Here is an 18,680-nt window from a genome sequence, read left to right as displayed (position 1 = left end):
TCTCTGACCCTCCACCTTACATATACAAAAGGTAAAATGCTGAACCTATTCCTCATGTCAGCAAAGTAAAAGGCTGTAAGAGCATCGTTACTGGTCAATTGAGAGTACAAGTTGTTCTCTGCTTTTCTGCAGAGAAGAGGGAGGAGAAAATAGCCTATTTCTAGGTAAGACTACTTCTATTCTGTGGAATTATACAGAAGTCAGTGCTGTTGTAGATATCTCTTTTTCTCCTCATTCACAAAAACCTATTCACAGAAGTTTAATTAACAAGTAACAAATTCGTCCAAGAAGACCAGTTACCCAGAGAAATATCCATTTCTCTTGTTAGCCAGAGATAATGGTATAATTATACAAATTTATTAAATTTATTAATTTATTAAATTAAACAAATCATATGACAGATCTAAGAAAACCAGAAAGCTACAAGTTAAAAATGTATTTCACTCATTCTTTTCAGATCCTTGTCCATAAACCAGGGTTTCTCAATCTCGACACTACTGACATTTGGGGCTGAATAATTGTTTTATTTTTCTGAGAAGTTTAGGCTATTTAGCAGCATTCCTGACTTTAACCTGCTCAGTGCCAGTAACATCTCTTCCCCACTAAGATGCAACAACCAAAAATTTCAGCAGATATTACCAATGCCCTGTAAGGACAAAACTTTTTCCAGTTTACAACCACTGACATAAATTGCTAGAGAAGCTGTTTTTCCTATAGCATTAATTGCAACGCCTTGGGGAAGAAATGGAAAGCACTGATAAGAGGAACTATATACTTAATAAACAACATTTTCCTCCTTAAAATACATGTTTAAAGTAACATGGAGGCCATTATGCTGAGTGAAATCAGTCAATCACAAAAGGACAAATATTGTATGAGACCACTATTGTAAAAAGTCAAGAAGTTTTCATGCTACAAGACACATTCTTTGGTGGTTGTTAACAGGGAGGGAAGGGAGAGTAATTCACTGGCTAGAGAGTGGACACATGTCAGCTCAGCTGATGGGAGGGTAGGTAATATACAAGAAGAGGGAGGTTGGCTGAAGAATGATGTTGACACATGAAGACAAAGGGAGGTGTGCATGGTCTACAGAGGGGTTAGAGGTAAATAGTGTTATAGGCATAATCCTGAAACAACTGTATTCTGGGGGTAAATACATGGACAGATACATAGGCTGAACAGGGATGGGAGGGAGAATGGGAGTATATCAACAAATACGTAAGGGTTTGAAAGAACATAGTTGTACATGGTTATTTTGGACCACGAGGTCAGTCTGAACCACTAGGTGGGCAGTTCAAACGTACCAGTCGCTCCTTGGAAACCCTATACAGGCTCGCTATGAGTCAGAACCCACTCAACCAGTTGCTCCTTGGAAACCCTATACAGGCTCGCTATGAGTCAGAACCCACTCGAAGGTACTCAACAACAACCTACATTTGATGCAAACACACCTATGGATGAGGTGGAGCACACAACAGGCAAGATGGTTAAAACTTCTTAGATATTATCAAACATCTTTAGGTAATGAGTTGCTGGGGCTGGGAGCTCAGGACCATAGTCTCAGAGGACAACATGGTTAATTGACATAATCCAAAAAACAATGTTCTACATCCTACTTTGGTGGGTAGCGTCTAAAAACTTAAAAGCTCACCAGAGGTCTTCTAAGGTGCAACTATTGGTCTCTCAACATGAGAAAGAAAGAAGAGTGGTGAAAATTGAAGATACTTGGAATCAATTAGTTCAGTGAACATCAGTCACCATGAGGCTGGCACCAGGAGAACTAGAAAGTGCCCAGCTACCAACTGCTTTGAAAAGGATCAGATAGAGTAGCAACAAAAGTCAAAATTTGGAGAGAGAAAAAAAGACGGGCTTACTAGTTAGAAAGAGAACTGCAGGAACCCAAGATTATGGCTCTTCAAGTCAGGAAAAGAACTCTCATGGCAATTTGCAGCCAAGCAGTAGAAAGGTATTATGTTGTTGTTGTTAAGTGCCGTTGAGTCAGTTCTGACTTACAGCAACTCTGTATAGGGTTTCTGAGGAGCAGCTGGTGGGTTTGAACTGCCGACCTTGCAATCCAAACCAACCTTGAGGCCGAGTGCTTATACTACAGCGGCCACACCAGAACTCCTGGGATGGGACATGCACAATACATGGAATGGTCAATCATTCAAAATCAAAAGGGCAACATTTTCCTAAGGACCAAGTTGAGAAGGGATGGGAAGGTGGGTGGAATAGAAAGAGGAAGCACAGGGAGGAAGCGGGATAACTGTTATTATAGGGTGGGGGCTGCAATCATTGAGATGAAATGAAGTGTATGATTTGCTAAATGTAAAACTGATCATCTTGTCTATAAAATTTCACTTAATTCACAATAAAAAAATTTTTTTTTAAAGATCGTGGGATTTTTTTTTTCCCCATAAACTTTTTGAAGCCAACCTCATGCAGCAGTGTTAAGAACTGTATATAGCATTGAACATTTATGAGTGAACATCTGAGAATGACAACACCAGCCAATTGCTCACTGAAATATATGTATAGTACATATTACTAATGATAAGTCATCAAGACAAAAAACAAAAAAAGAAAGGCGGGTGAGTGTAACTGGAATATGTCATCAATTGAGACTATCTGTATTGAAGTCCTGGTGTGGCACTATGGGATAAGCACTGGACTGCTAACTGCAAGGTCGGCTGTTCAAACCCACCAGTGGCTCCTAGAAAACCCTATACATCTGTATGGGGGGTGTACTTAATCACCTGCTACGCAGTCTGTGCATACCATAAATTTAATGCACTGCTTCATAAACTGAGAACATTCAGAAACAAAAAAAAAAACAGAATACCCAAAAGCACCACCCAAACTGGCCCAGTGTTGCTCAGTACCTTAAAGTGCCTTGAGGAATTATTCCTCTTCAGAAGAACATGTCAGACTCCCCACACAGCAAAGGCTACAGGAGAGATCCAGGGCTTGCGGCCCACTCTTTGTAAGCCCCTACCTCACCCTCTCTATCTCATACTCTATTCTTGCCACTTTCCTGGCCATTGCTCCTGCAGTAAATGTTCCACGTGATCATTAATTTTCCCATGTAGCTCGGTGTACCATCAGCCTCTTCCAGCTGTACAATGCCAGTCCCAGGAGCCATCCTTCTGTGTCAGCCCAGCACACCTAGCTCACCTGGAGGGTGGCAGGCAGGCATACTCTCTGAAGGAGAAATACAATGCTAGACCCTTATGTGCTCCCACTATCTTGCCAACTTCCCTGAGAGATGGCACTGAAGAGCTACCTAAGCAGGAAAATCAGTTGAAATTTTTCTGTTTGGAGCTTGCCTTAAGCCAATTATACTATATTTTTATAAGATTCAGATGAAACTGAGCATTAGTACGGTGTTTTAGGATAAGCATTGGACTGGTAACTGCAAGGCTGACAGTTCAAAGCTACCAGGCAGTCTCGGAAACCCTATGCAAGTTCACTACGAGTTGGAACCAACTCAACGGTACACAACAGCTGAAACTACAAACCACTCCCAAACGCTAACGCCAACTTACCAGCATAACTTGGCTGATTGACATTTCCACCTTTTGCTATGCATTGGTGAAGAAGATCAACATCATTTTGCAGAGCTGCCCTATACAGTAAATTCTCTCCGAAAATGTTTTTCCGGTTAATACTAGAAAGAGACACCTTATTTATCGTCGTTTTCCCTGAAATGTGAGAAAAGACAAAACAAAACAAAACAAAAAAGTATTTGAAAATGAGAAGGGACAGAGTTAAGAGGTTGAGTCTAGTCAGCGCTCTAGAGGTAAAGTATATTATATTATGAAAGATGCATTCGTTAACCCAACTCGAGTCCTCGTGTGGTGCTGTGGGTTAATGCGCCAAACTGCAAAGCCATTTGAACTGCAAGGTCAGCAGTTCAAGCACACCAGCTGCTCCTTGAAAACTTTATACAGGGTTGCTATGGGTCAGAACCGACTTGACGGCACTTCACAACAACAAATAATAGGATTAGACAGCGCCACTTGTCTCCTTCAAAAATATTAGTTTGTTGTTGTAAAGTGCTGTTGAGTCAGTTCCGACCCATAGCAACCCTGAACAGGGTTTCCGAGGCTGTAAATCTTTACGGGAGCTTTAGAAAGCCTCATCTTTCTCCTGTGGAACAGCTGGTAGTTTCGAACTGCTGACCTTAAGGTTCACAGCCCGATTAGTAACCACTACGCTACCAGAGTTCCTTTAAAATATTAGTAGTAAGTTATAAATTATGATAAATGGTTTCTGTGATTGAAACCCCATGAAAGGTGCTTGGGAGAAGACTAATAGGTTATATTCTTAAAACTTCTAGTGAAAAGTACTATTCAAATCTAGATACTTGGTAAGATGGTATAATGCCTAAATGTCTTATGAAACCACAAGGAGAAAATTGTCAGAGGCTTATAAAAATACAAAACTTAACTCCTAGCAAGAGGAATGCTAAAATTTCCTCCTTTGCTACAAAGAATTGCTATGAAATTAAATAAAGAGCCATGACCTTGAACTGTTTCGATTTCCTGAGCCCAGAACTGCATGATATAATAGTTTTCCAGACGCTGCATACTAAGTATCAATTCTCCACTATGCCTTCTAGAATACTGAGACTTCTAATTTAGCTGTTCCACAGCTGGTCAATTTTTGTGAACCATACTTATTTGGTTACTCTGAATTTCAGAAGAACTTTTATGACAGCCTTTCCAATTTTGCTAGCTTACTGCCCCATCCTAAACCCTCAAAGGTCACTAAGTACTGCAGATACTTTCTTATTGGACCATAATTTAACTGCTTTGCCTTTTATTTAACTCCTTCCATTCAGTCTCACTGTAAAAAAAAAAAAAAAATTAACTGCTGATTTGAGCATTCCTTCTCCCACCCCAGACTACAAAGCATTGTTCCCTCCAGATAAACTGCATTAGTACTCTTTAGTCCCAATATATCTGTGCTACTTGTATTTAACCATGAGTCGGAACCGACTCCACGGCACATAACAACAACAACAACTTGTATTTAACCATAGTAACTATGTAATTTATTAAAAATTAAGAAGCACAGCATACAAGAATTTTCAGTAAAAACTAAGTTGCAGAAGACATTCACTTCCAGGTATGATGAAGTAAATGCCCTAACTTGCCCTCCCACTATAAATAAATATAACCACATCAGAAATATTTGGGGGGAACTCCCATTTTCAGACACTGAAAAGTAAGCAGTTCAGGTCTACGATCCCTGAGTAAAGGGAGACTTATGAGGTAAGCCCTGTGGTCACCCACCCAGCTTTCTGTTTGGAGGCACGTGCCAGACTATAGCACAAGAAAGAAAGCTGGACTGAAGAAAGCTGGCAGATCTGAGGAGACAGAGATTGAAGTTTGGGGAGGCAGGGGTAGCTAGCACTTGCAGGGCAGGGCACCAGACAAAAGAGAGCAGAGAAAAGGCAGTAGAAATCTATGCAAGTGGCTCCCTGATACTCCAAACCCTAAATTGCTCATGTGTGTAAGGAAAGTTACCATGAGGGTGATAAATAACCACTGAGGAACTAGAAATTAGCAGGATTAAGTCCCAGTTATGCTTTTTACAAGCTACCATGATGCTGTCAAAACTCCCAAACTAGTTTAACTTCAGTTTTCTCATCAGTGTAAGTTGAGAATAACCTCTGAATCCTTTCTAGCACCAATTGTTTCTGTAAATGATCTACTTGGAGGAATAGATCAATGCTCAAATTAGGTCTCACCGTTTCTTGCTGCAAGTTTGTTTTTCCTGATCTGTTGCCTACTCTGGAGTCTACGGGAATGCACAGTCTTCCCTTTGCCATCAGTCGTTACGGCAGAATCCTGTGGGCTTGAAAAATAAATGTTTTAAAAGTTATTATATGAACTCGACCTATACTTACGGATATAATAGCTTAAAATAGCAACCAAGAAGAAAGGAATCTTCACAGCAAGGATCATTCCCGTTCCCTCTGTACACAGGGTTGACAGGGATGGGCAACTTAGACACTGGCTACCTAAAATGGGGGGGGGGGTGTTAATAAAGGCACGAAGTAACTGGCTTACAAGTTTTCAAGCGGGAGTTTAGTTTCAGAGGCTGCGGGGGAAGGTAGAATCTTCACTGAGTGGTTTTCATCCTGTCTAGACAGGGCTAGTGAAAGGAGATACGGGGATATGACTCTTGTGGTTCAATAGTGAGTAACTGTTTTCATGACTGATGGCAATTGTTGCAACTGTAAAGGTAGACATTTTGTAGTAAAAATAGGGGAGTGGTTGATCTTGCAGTCCAGGAGCAGAGGACCCTGGGACCATAAAGGGAGAAGAGCGGAAGCGAAGTGTGAGACCCTATGCAGAGAAGCAGCAACCCCAGGGATGGAGGCAGAGATGACAACGTGGCTAGATGGAGCAGCTGGGGACTCTAGACTCATGGAGGGAGAGGGGCTGTGTGCTGGCGGCCAGGGAGACAGGCTTGCAGGGTATGCTCTTTGGGTGTTTGAATGATTGTATATTCCTGAGAGTTTTGGTGCACATCTAAAACAAAAAACAGAGGGAATAGAAGCAAATACTGTTGAATGATGACACATGGAGGGGATTGTAATCATTACAATGAAATGAAATACGATATGATGAGTGTAAATCTGACGTTCTCCCACGTAAACTATCACTCAATTCACAATAATAACTTTTTAAAAAGTTTTCATAATGTTCTCTACAAACATTAATGGAAGATACCTCTTAAATATGAATTAAGATTTTAAAATTCACAGGCATGTTACTGAGCTGCTTTCATGTGGCAGGGCTGTTTGAAGCACAGACATGGCTGAGTTACCTAACTGCAGGTAGCTCACTGACAGGGATGCCAGTCATCATGCCTACTCTTTGTGCCACCCACAGGTTTTCCTCCTTTAGGGACAGTCACCTACAAGTGTTGAGTATCCTGAATCTACTGTCCCTTCTACCCCAATTTGACAGACCACTCTCTACTCCATCCATCTCCTAGGGAAAGAAGAGGCTAGCTCTTTTTTTTTTTGGTGGGAGAGGAAAGAAAACAGCATTTATTAGGCACTTTACTGGGGATCGTTAATTATGCAGCCCTTAGACGTTAGCTTCTAGTTCACAGAAAGGGCATGGAAGGAAAGAGAATGGATCTGGGGACAGAGAGCAATCAGCAGAGATGTTATAAATCAGTTCCAGCACATTCAATCGCTCATCTTCTATAATTCCATGCACTCTACTCCCCAGCCACCTTAACATCTTCCATTCTATTTGGAACAACTAGAACCTTCAACAAAAAAAGGCAGAAGGAATGCCTGTCACATTCGCCTTCCACGGTTTTATCTTTCCATTGTTCTTTTCTTTGGATATCCCATTCCATGATTTAAAACAACTTCAACTGAACTATAACTTCAAATGTTTCCAAGTTCCTCTTTCCCCACTCCATTATTTTATGTCCTTGAGGACTCCCATGAAGTAACACATGGACATCAAACATGTTCAAGTTAAGTCTAGCTCCTTTTAAAGAAAAAAAAGCGTTTGACAGATGGTATGGCCCTGATCAAAGAAAACAGAAATAAATAAAACATTCAAAACCAAAACAAGCCCTGGGAGCCACAAACAGTTACACAGCTGACTACTAACCAAAGGGATCCAACCCATTGAGAGTCACCTGGAGGAAAGGCCTGCCTACCTGTTCCAAAAGGTCACAGTGTGAAATCCCTTAGAAGTATAGTTCTACCTTGCACATAGAGGGTCATCATGAGTCAAAATCGACTCGATGGCAAGTGATTTGATTAGGTACACTGACTCTGTATCTCCAAGCATAGATTTATCTATAAGGTCTTTAACATCATGAGAGAAAAGTATAATTTAATAACATACCTAGAATTCGTAATTAAAGATTTGCTATTTGCTTGATGCTCACAGCTAAGAACCTTTGGTAAAGTTTTTTCTGGAATCCTGTACATATCACTTATGCGCTTTTCAACTTTGTCGCCTGTCCGTTTTTTCAGCCTCAGAGATCTCCTTAACACACATGGGATTTCCTGGTCAGGGATACTTTCTACTGCATTTGAATCCATATCGTTCTTCAGCTGATCACAAGAGGTCACATTCTGATGAGCCAAAGTTTGCGATTCAAATGCATCTATGCCTTTTGGAGTCTGCAAATAAGATAAAAAATATATCTACAAATAACCATAACATTTGCAAAAATAGAAAAGTAGGAGAAATTATGTCTCGTCTGGTACCTGTGATTAAAGTGCACACCTTTTATAAGATGAAAGTGTACAGAAAATTTACAGACATGAATGAGTACAATGAAAACATTTGTATTAATTAATGCAACAAAGGACAATGTAGATTCATTCAAAAGTCTTAGGTAAAAAGAGCGTAAGTTAAAAAAAAGATTTTTGTCAATATTCATACTTAAAATTCAAAGGAAAACTAAGGTTACCGTGGATGCTTTAATTTACAGGAAATGAGAAGTAAGGAATGATGGAGATCCATAAAAACATTAGAAACGTCAGACTTGGCCAGACCAATTGTCTATTTAGCCTAGTATTTTGCTATTGACAGCAGCAGTGGATGATATTTTGTGGGACAGCTAGTACATAACCTCCATTACATTGCTTTTAAAAGGTGAACAGTATGTTATGAATGACTCTAACTTCCCCTTAACAATCCATTATGGATTTAACTTCCATAGAGGATATTTACTTTTCATATATATCATCCAACTCTTTCCGTAGCTTATTTATATAGCCATCTTATAACACTTCCCAAGGTAACAAGTTTCATATTTTATTGTTGCTGATACTGTTAGGTGCTATTGAGTTGGTGAAGACTCATCATGCTGCCCAGTCCTATTTCGTCCTCATGATTGAGACCACTGTTTGACTGTGTCAAGCCATCCTGTTGAAGGTACAAAAAAATGCTTGCCATGGTCTAAATAAATCTTTCTACTTTTAAAAGGGTCTGATTTTTTTCTTCCTATTTTCTTTTTTGAAGATTTGCTAAGTTTGTGCTCACTCTAGCCAGGCCAATCATAATTTTCCTACACTTTACTCACATTCCCTCTTGACAGATTAAAATATTGAAAATTTCATTTACTTTCATGCCCTATCCCCTTGATTAGTTGTTTTTTTCTGGATCAAGCTTTAGTCCTGCTAAGTCTGGTTTGAGATTTATTGACCAGAACTACAACATACAGTATTATTCCAGCTGTGCAAGTTACAGCATGAACTCACTATCATGCTATCTCAATCTTATCATGAATGTTCACTGGAGCATTTTGATATTTGTCAAAAAAAAAAGAAAAGAAAAGAAATCATCCACATGCGTGCTATTAGTGAATGGATTAAATAAATCTAAACAAATCCAGATAGTAGACTAAACCCACTGCCAGCTAGTCAACTGACATACAGTGACCCGACAGGACGGAGCAGGACTGCCTCATAGGGTTTTCAAGGCTGTATGAGTCAGAATAGACTTCATGGCAATGGGTTTGGTTTGGTTTCATTCATCTTTATGGAAGCCGACTCCCACATCACTCTCCTGTGGAGGAGCTGGTGGGTTTGAATTACCGACCTTTCTATTCGGAGCCTACTACTAAACCACTCTGCCACCGGGGTTTCTATACAGTAGAAAACAATTCAGCAATTTAAAAGATTTATGCAGTGCTGTCGTTGCTTACAAGGGCGCTGGTGGGGTAGTGGGTTATGTGTTGGGCTAATAAGCACAAGGTCAGTGGTTCAAATCCATCAACCGCTCCATGAGACAAAGAGGATGCTTTCTGCTTCCACAAAGATTTGCAGCCTCAGAAACCCTATACAGTTGGAAATGACTCAACAGCACATAACTACAACAATACTGGCTTACATGGTTAAGATAACTAAGCTGTATTATTCAATTTAAAAACAAGTTGCAAAGTATTATATGTAGTATAATTACATTTGCATAAAACCAACTTACATAGAATATTCACAGAAAAACCAGGAAAGAGATCCACCAAACTGTTAACAGTGGTTTTCTCTCGAGAGTGGAATTGTGAAGGGCTTTTCCCTTACTATATTATGTAATATTTTAACACTTGAATTTTTTTTTTTTCAAATATGAGAAGGCATTATCATTGTAACAAAGACAAAACAGCAAAGGCCGTTTTTAAAAGAAAATAAAAGTCACTGTGAAAAAGGGATGTGGCAGGAATTCTAAACCCCGGGGCTGTGGTACTAGGAAGCATCTTCAGACACAACAGGCAATGCTCTGATTAAGCTAGGTCTAATTTTTTCCCTCCCCTGGCAACCCTACTGGGATACTAAGAGTATCCCATCTCCACGCTGCGCTCAGGTAGACAGCGATCTCCTGAGCTAACGGGAACAATTCTATTCTTTCTGTTCTATATAAGCTACTATGAGTTGGCGTTGCCTCCACAGCAAAGGGAGTTTTTGTTTTTCTTAGGGTAATGATATATTTTCTTAGGTATGTTGGGAAGAAACCGATCCATTTTAATTCCCTGGTAATGTAGTTGTTAAAGAGCTAAGCTGTGAACTGAAAGGTTGGTGATTTTAGCTCTGGAAGAAAACTATGGCGGTCTGCCCTCCATAAAGATTTACAGCTTTGGAATCCTTCTAGGGCAGTTCTATGCTGTCCTCTAGGGTCACTGTGAGTAGGAATGGACTCAATGGCAATAGGTCAATGATTACATGGACTTACTTGTTGCACTGATAGATCCTTGTCCCGTAGCTCAGCTGCCTTGAAATCTTGCTCCAATGGTGGAGCAGAACAGAAAGACTTAAAGTTCATGTCTGTTATTCGTGTGCAATCTTCATCAGTCTGAGACACATTGCGCTTTGCTTCTAGGCTGTTACAGGCAGGTTCCACCATGGTTTCTGACAATGCATTCAGGGCTTCGAACAACTCAGGTGGCAATGCATCATCTTTTGTGTTTTCCAGCTCATCTTCGTAACATGCCCACAAGGCTATCAAGGGGGGTTCTATGCAACTGAAAGAGTCACTCAATGGGTTCATCAAATCTATAGGTTCAAAATCATCCATCATTTGACACTGTGTTTGCTCTTGAAGACTTTCTGGTAATGCTAGTAACCCTTCCAAGGAAGACACAAAAGTTTCAAGAGAGCTTTCTTCACTTTGGGCTTCTTCAGAAGTCATGGTGAATGTGACTTTCTTTCCAGGCTCAGAAGATGTGCTTTGTGCTGCTATCTTCTCTGGCTCTATTAATGGCGTCTCTTTCACAGCAGTCATTCCAGATGCTGTAATAACAGTACCTGAGAGAATGCTAATTTCAGGAGAGTCTCTATCTTCACTTACAACCTGTGTATTCCAAACAGAAATTACATTACTATAGCACACACGAAAAGGTATTTAAAAGAAAAACTTTATAGTTTTGTCATTTGTTTTGTTGACAAGTTACTCCCAAAACGTTTTATCCACTTTCTTTCCTTTCCATAAATAAAACAAACCATTTTCATCACTTTCCTATATTATATCAAATCGATAATCACTGAACACATGAGTAAGCACTTGATTGCAAGATTGGTTTGAACTGCAAGGCTAGTGGTTCAAACTCACCAATCACTCCTGCTGTAAGTCAGAACCTAACAACAATAGGGATAAAATTGGCTGGATGATAAATACAGATAGCAAATTATCCATTCAGCTAAGTTTCATTTATCTAGACTAGTTAAAGAGACAGAGATGGCATGGGCAGTTAAATTAACAAGTGATCTCAAACCTCACTGTAGTTAATTATTATACAGTTCTCCCTGTCTAACAAAATTCTACTTTCTATAAAAATTAACAGAATTAAAATTTGAGTAGCTTCATCTTCCATTTAATCCTCAATTTTGTATGAACATATAAATGTGAACTAAAAAGGAAGCCAGAAGGAAAACTAGGAGAAAGGAAGACAGTTCTGTATAAATATCATGAGCCCTGAACAACAAGTTAACAGCTCTAGGTTGTAGTTGTTTTCAATAGAACTTGCATTGCTAAATGATAATTATTTTGTAAAGGTATCACCTTAATGTTTCCAGTGCTCAAAATATTACTTGGGTTCCTCTTCTGAATTTGCTTTCAAAATCAGTTTAAAAACCATTCAAGAAAATAAGTCTCAATACTTGAAAGTCACTAGACTTTCCTTCAGCACTAAAACCTGTTAACGTGCTTGACCTTAAATAAAAGAATGGGTTGCAATGACCTTTAGTTGTTTTCAGAAATCAAATCCACGCTCCACTGGCATGCCACTCTGACAGGGCCACTGCTGGACTTTGTAAATCTTCTACATTCTGATTTGGTCTGACTAGAGACATGACAACATTCATTTTCTCTTCCCTTTTTCTCTGGTAGCATAGTGGTTATGAATCAGGCTGCGAACCTCAAAGTCAGTAGTTCAAAACTACCAACTGTTCCGTGGGAGAAAGATGAGGCTTTCTGCTCCCATGTACAGGGTCGCTATGAGTCGGAACCAACTCCACAGCACATAACCATCAACCACCACCACCCTTTGGATAAGAAACCCTATACAGGATCACTTACAGGTAGGAATTGACTCAATGGCACTTAACAACAACAACAACCATTTGATAAGCCCTGGAATGCAAAGTTGATTTGAACCACAAGATTGGTGGTTCAAGCTCACCAGCCCACTCCTCAGAAACCCTATACTGGATCGCTATGAGTCAAAACTGACTAGATGGCACGTAACAATTTAACAACAACCATTTATCTTGGGGAGCACGGTGACTCTGTAAGATAAGCACTGGACTGCAAACCAAAGGCCTGTGGTTTGAGCCTACGAGAGCTCCACAGGAGAAAAATGAGGCTTTATGCTCCCACAAAGATTTACAGTCTTGGAAACGCTATACAGGGTCTCGATGAGTCGAAACCACTCGACAGCACTTAACAACAACCATTTATCTTCTCTTTATGTGGCATACAGAGCTCAACATGATGTACTTACTCATTAATAATGCAAACTAGAATTTGCTTAGAAATATAAAGGTAATTAGGAAGAAATCCAAGGATCAGACTCTACTGACTCTTTTAGTCACCAGTCAAGGTCTCCTTCCTATTTGAAGTGCTTTGTTCACTAATATTCAATGCTTTATATATAATAAAATATATATCATGGGCTAACTTCATTTCTAATCATAGATTCAAGGCAGAAATGCATAAGGCATGAAGCAAAGTATAAATCATATCACTAAGCACTGTACGAGTGAGAGGGCTTCAAAAAGTTTATGGAAAAATGCAATTGAAAAATAATGGAATTTTTTCATGAACTTTCTGAAAAACCACTTGTATGAAATTAAATGAAAGCCATAAAGCAGTGTGTTTTCATCAGTTCCACAATCCTTTGCAAAAATAGTTTTTCTGGGGTGGCCAGAGACTTTTCATAAGTACAGTTTGGAAAAACACTCGGTTAAACAAAGTTAAACAGATTTCTCTACATCACAGTACATTTCAAAGCATGCATACTATAAATCTCTAAGTGGAGGCTTTAGGATGCAGTGTTCTCCTTACTTTTTGTCCCCCAAGATGGTGGGTTTGGTTGTTTAGTTTTTTTTCCCCTGCACATCAAGTTTTTGGGAAAGACTGATATAATCAGTGAATGGTATAGAGGAGCAATTACTTTGGTCAAGATCACCAGAATCATATGAAACAGATCCACAGAGGAGAAAAGACTCAAGTCACAAATGAAAGATTCCTGAAGGAGGGGGCACAGATCTATTAAACACTAATTAGTGCTAGACAGGAGTCCTGGTGTGGCACCATTGGATAAGCACTGGACAATTAACCACAAGGTTGGCAGTTCAAACCCACTAGCCACTTCTCAAAAACCTAAACATAGTCAATATGAATTGAAAGCAACTCAACAGCACTTAACAACAGCAACCATTGCACTCAGTTCTGACAATAACCCTGTGAAACTGGTATTGTTATTGCTACATGATGGATGTAAAATGAGAGTTGACACCTAACACAGGTCTATCTGGCTCCACATTTTATGCTGTTTCCCTTGCTTTCTGGCTCAGCTGAGATGAAGTATGGTACAGGTATAGCTGGACTGGACTGAGTCAGTCCTTAACAGCTTGGTATCCCTAAGGAGAGTATGAGTCCATTGGGGGCAGAGCCTGTCTTATAGTCCTCTGATTCCTCATAGTACCCAGCAGAAAGCAAAGTCAAAGAAGTCACTTGAATCATGGCTACCATTTAGCAGCTATTCCAAGGCATTTTTGCTACATTATCTCAGTAGCTGGTTTGATAAATTATATGCTTCTCCGCCAGATAAAGAATAAGAGGTTTACACTGCTGGATGAGAAACACAGATTAAGAAAACACTATTAGTGATGGAAGAATAAATATTGGGAGGGAGAAATAAATATCTCCGCGGGAGAAAGATGAGGCTTTCTGCTCCCGTAAAGATTTACAGCCTCGGATACCCTGTACAGGGTCGCTATGAGTCGGAATCAACTCCATGGCACATAACAACAACAACAACAACATTTGAAATGCTTTTTTTTGTATTCCTGCTCTAGGTTGTTGTTGTTGTTGTTGTTAAGTGCCGAATCAGTTCCAATTAATCGAGTTTCCAAGGAGCAGCTGGTGGGTTTTAAGAGCCTTTATGGACTTGACATTTTAATCAACATAATTTTTTGAAAAAAGTCTAGATCTGTGATATACAAATCATGGAAGCTAATCTCTATTATACAGACCAACCTTTTCTGTGTGTGGCAAACCTTCAGTATTTTCAGGCTTGGGCCCTAGAAGATAACAATATACATCATTATTTCCGTTTTATTAAAACATACTCTCTCTACCAGCATTTCTTGATCGTATATCTTGGAATGAGTCTAAAAGAGTATGGCATAGGAAATATTCTATAAATAGTAAATCAATATAATATATATTGTTACACAATGATCTATAAAAGGAAATTCTTCCACTTCTTTTAAAAAATATTTTATATAGAGCTAGGTAAAATTACAAACATTAGGAATTAGTTTAGGCAAAAACCAACCTAATTCTCTATTTTGGATGAGTTATTCTACGCATTTGCAACTACATGAAGAAAAATCATGTGTCCTTTCTAAGTGATACTCTTTTCCATTCCATGTTGTTTTCCATCTGGTCCCCATACCCAACAGAAGGAAAAGTTGCCTGGTCTGGCACTCTCCCCATAATCAGCCCAGATCACACCACTGTGATCCACAGGGTTTTCATTATCTGATTTTTGGAAGGATATCACCAAGCCATGGACTCCTGGTGGACTCCAGGATAATGCACTGGACCACAAGGTTGGTCTGAACTACAAGGTCAGTGGTTCAAACCCACCAGCCACTCCTTGAAAAACCTAAACAGGATTGCTATGAGAATTGACTCAACAGCACTTAACAACAACAACATGGACCAGGCCCTTTAAATATTAAATGTTCCTATTCTGGAGTCCTGGTGTGGCGCTGTAGCATAAGCAAGGTTGGTTTGAACCACAATATTGGCTGTTCAAACTCACCAACCTATAAAGGGTCGCTATGACTTAACAGTATCACCACGCCTTTCTTCTTAGTCTGTTTCAGCCTGGTAGCTCAGCTGAAACTGCTCAGCATCATAGCCACATGCCAGCCACCAATGACCATGAGGTGCACTGGATGGGAATAGAACTCAGGTCTTCAGCATGGAAGGTTAGAAGACAGGCACTCATGTCTAATGAACCCCTGCTGTTTGCAGGTAGGCATGAAAAAGAATCCTTCATGTAGGGGCCAGAAGGAATCAAGAGATCCTCAATTAAAGAAAACAAAAATCCTCACAACTAAATCAATAAATAACATCATGACAAATGGAGAAAAGACTGACTGTCTGAGACTTCATTTTGCTTGAACCCACAATCAACACTCATGGAAGCAACAGTCAAGAAATCAAGACATTTTGCAGTAGGCCAATCTGCTGCACAAGACCTCTTTAAAGTATTAAAGAGCAAAGAGGTAACTTTGAAGACTAAGGTAACATCTCACCCAAGCCATGGTATTTTCAATCACCTCTATGCCTGGGAAAGTTGAACAATGTGTAATGAAGACTGCAAAAAGATCAGTGTATTAGAATTATGGTGTTGGTGCAAAACGTTGAAAGCACCAAGGACTGGAAGAAGAACAAATAAATGTGTGTTGAAAGAAATACACTCAGTGTACAGTGCTTCTTTTAACTGAGGATGACAAGATTTCGCCTCTTATACTTTGGACATGATGTCAGGAAGAACCAGTCCCTGGAGAAGAACTTGTGAAGTGGAGGGTCAGGGGAAAAGAGGAAGACCCCTAATGAGATGGACTGACTCAACGGTAGCAGCAATGGGATCAAGCAACAAAAACTGTGAGGACAGCACAGGACCAGGCAAATGTTTCATTCTGTTGTGGACGGGGTCATTATGTGCTGGAAGCAATTTGATGGCCTTAAGCAACAACAACCCATTGAAAACATACCTGGAATGTTTTCGTGATTCAGTGAAAGTTCAGTCTGTGTAAGTGACACAGTAAATACTGGACAATTTGTTCTGTTCCTAAAAAACAGATCAATTAATTAATAAATAAAAGTACCCTTTTAAAGTAGAAAGAAAAAAACCAAAACACATTTCTCATTCAAATGTAAGCTTTTTTAAAAAAAATTCATTTAAAGGGATTTTAAAAGACATTTTTTTGTGCTACATCATGTGCAATATTTTTACAATTACTACCAGTTTGTTAAATTTCCCATTCAAGTGATTACAAAAATGAAAGAGAGATCTGAAAAATCAATGGATGTGCAGAATGTGCCCTTTGGTGGTATAAATTATTATTATACCTGAGTGTTTAAAAAAAAAAAGAGCCAAAACGAATAGAGAAATACTATTAACTGATGGTACATGGAGGGGATTATAAACATTATAAAGAAGCAAAATATATTTGTTGAATGTAAAACCAATGATTTGCCTTGTAAACCTTCACTCAACTCATAATAAAAACTAAAAAAAAAAAAAAAAAAAATTCAATGGATGAACTTCAAGAGTACAAACCAGTGAAAGCACATTAAGGTCGGAATGTGACTTTGGAGATGACTCTGACAATTGTAGGGGTGGTGTATCAGAGAGAAAATGACACTGAATTACGCAACTTAGTTATCTAATATCGATAAAACGCAGCATATCAAATATCCTGAATGCTTGTCTTTATAGCTTTAGGTGAAAGTCACTAATGAGAAAAGTCACAGGCATTATTTATCATTCTATTTCAGCATATCAGATTAGATAAAAGGAATAAAATATTGCAGGGAACAGATGGAAAGCAAAATAAGGGTCATACCTATGAAATCTGCCATTTTTATCATTTGCCTTTGAATACTTAAATGCTGATTGAAGAAAAGGAGTCAGTTAACTTCCCCCCACCCACCAGTTAATTTACTACATAAAAGTAATCAAGATACCTGGGGGGGGGGGGCAGAAGGGGTGGGGATAGGGGGGAGCTTCCTGTTTCAGCTGCTTTAAGGAAAGTGTAATACACCAACAATAGTTACTTGAATCCTAGCAAGAACAATCAAGTGAGAATTCTCTCTTGTCCAAAAATAGAAATGATCAATACAAGCAATCCTGAAATTGGCAACAGAACTACTCAAATAGAATGATAATTTCAGGGATGCAAAAAGAAAAGGTTTTAATACTGATTCTTTTTCCCAAAATATAATTATTTGAGAACAGTCTGATTAAAAGCAAAATTAAACCAGAGTCGACAATAGGACTTCTTTCTTAATTACAAAACAGAATTTAAAGCATAAGTCTGAAAATAGAGCAAAGCGGTATCTAAATTATTAGAAAAGTGACTTATAGTAGGCGAAATTGCAAACAATATTGAACCACTGAGTTATACAGCTCTTCATAATGTTGACGAATTTCTTTTAAAATAATCCCCAACTTCAGAAATATCGCCACTGATCTCATCAGAAAATCTGAAGTGTTGGAAAGTCATCAAGGCCATGGTGATGGATAAAAGATTTCCAAAACTCTAATTTTCACTTGAAAGCTTGGTATTTTTTTCTCTGACATCAAATACCATTAGCTGTTTTTCTTGAAGTGGCCAGTTTGTTTTGTTCATTTTCAAGAAAATGTCTGCCAAATTCCAGTTTGTCTGTCCCTTATTTTTTCAAGTTTTTTAAAAAGAGCTCCATGGAAAAAAAAAAACAACACAAAAAACTAGTTCTGCTTCCAAGTGCACACAGGCGTCCCTCAAGACAACCACCAGAATTCAGTACTCCCAAAAGTGCTTTAAGCTGACTTCTCATTTCACCCCACAAAATGTTAAAAAGATATACAGTAAAGGGTGTAAATTTATTGAAATGAGTAACTTTTCTGCTTTATCAACCACTTATCCCTGAAACTGACTTTTTTGTTTTCACTTTTCTTTTCATTATGAATAGCTGGCAAACACAATGACTGCTAGTATTGTTTGAGGCCACTTCCCTAATTCTTACCCACCAATGATTTAGCAATATCATTGCAAATGTCAACACTGTGAAATAAGCAAATAATATGTTTGTATTATCATGAAAATATTTTTGATCTTGTAGACAGTAAGGGTCTCAGGGCTTCCCAGGGGTGGGAGGGAGGGAGGAAGGAAGGAAGGAAGGAAGGAA

General features: G+C 39.0%; 1 protein-coding gene across 1 annotated transcript in view; it reads right to left on the bottom strand.

Moving 5' to 3' along the window:
• The window catches only part of ANKRD31 (ankyrin repeat domain 31), a 220,080-nt gene that overhangs the window by 110,023 nt on the left and 91,377 nt on the right, over window positions 1-18,680 (bottom strand). The window contains 7 exon segments of the mRNA XM_006874406.1: window positions 3,546-3,701; window positions 5,756-5,862; window positions 7,890-8,170; window positions 10,722-11,339; window positions 14,748-14,791; window positions 16,502-16,578; window positions 17,568-17,574. Coding sequence (XP_006874468.1) covers window positions 3,546-3,701; window positions 5,756-5,862; window positions 7,890-8,170; window positions 10,722-11,339; window positions 14,748-14,791; window positions 16,502-16,578; window positions 17,568-17,574 — 1,290 coding nt within the window.

This window comes from Chrysochloris asiatica, unplaced genomic scaffold (genome assembly GCF_000296735.1).
Source record: "Chrysochloris asiatica unplaced genomic scaffold, ChrAsi1.0 scaffold00275, whole genome shotgun sequence".
Classification (NCBI taxonomy): Eukaryota; Metazoa; Chordata; class Mammalia; order Afrosoricida; family Chrysochloridae; genus Chrysochloris; species Chrysochloris asiatica.
This window is presented reverse-complemented; position numbering and strand designations above follow the sequence as displayed.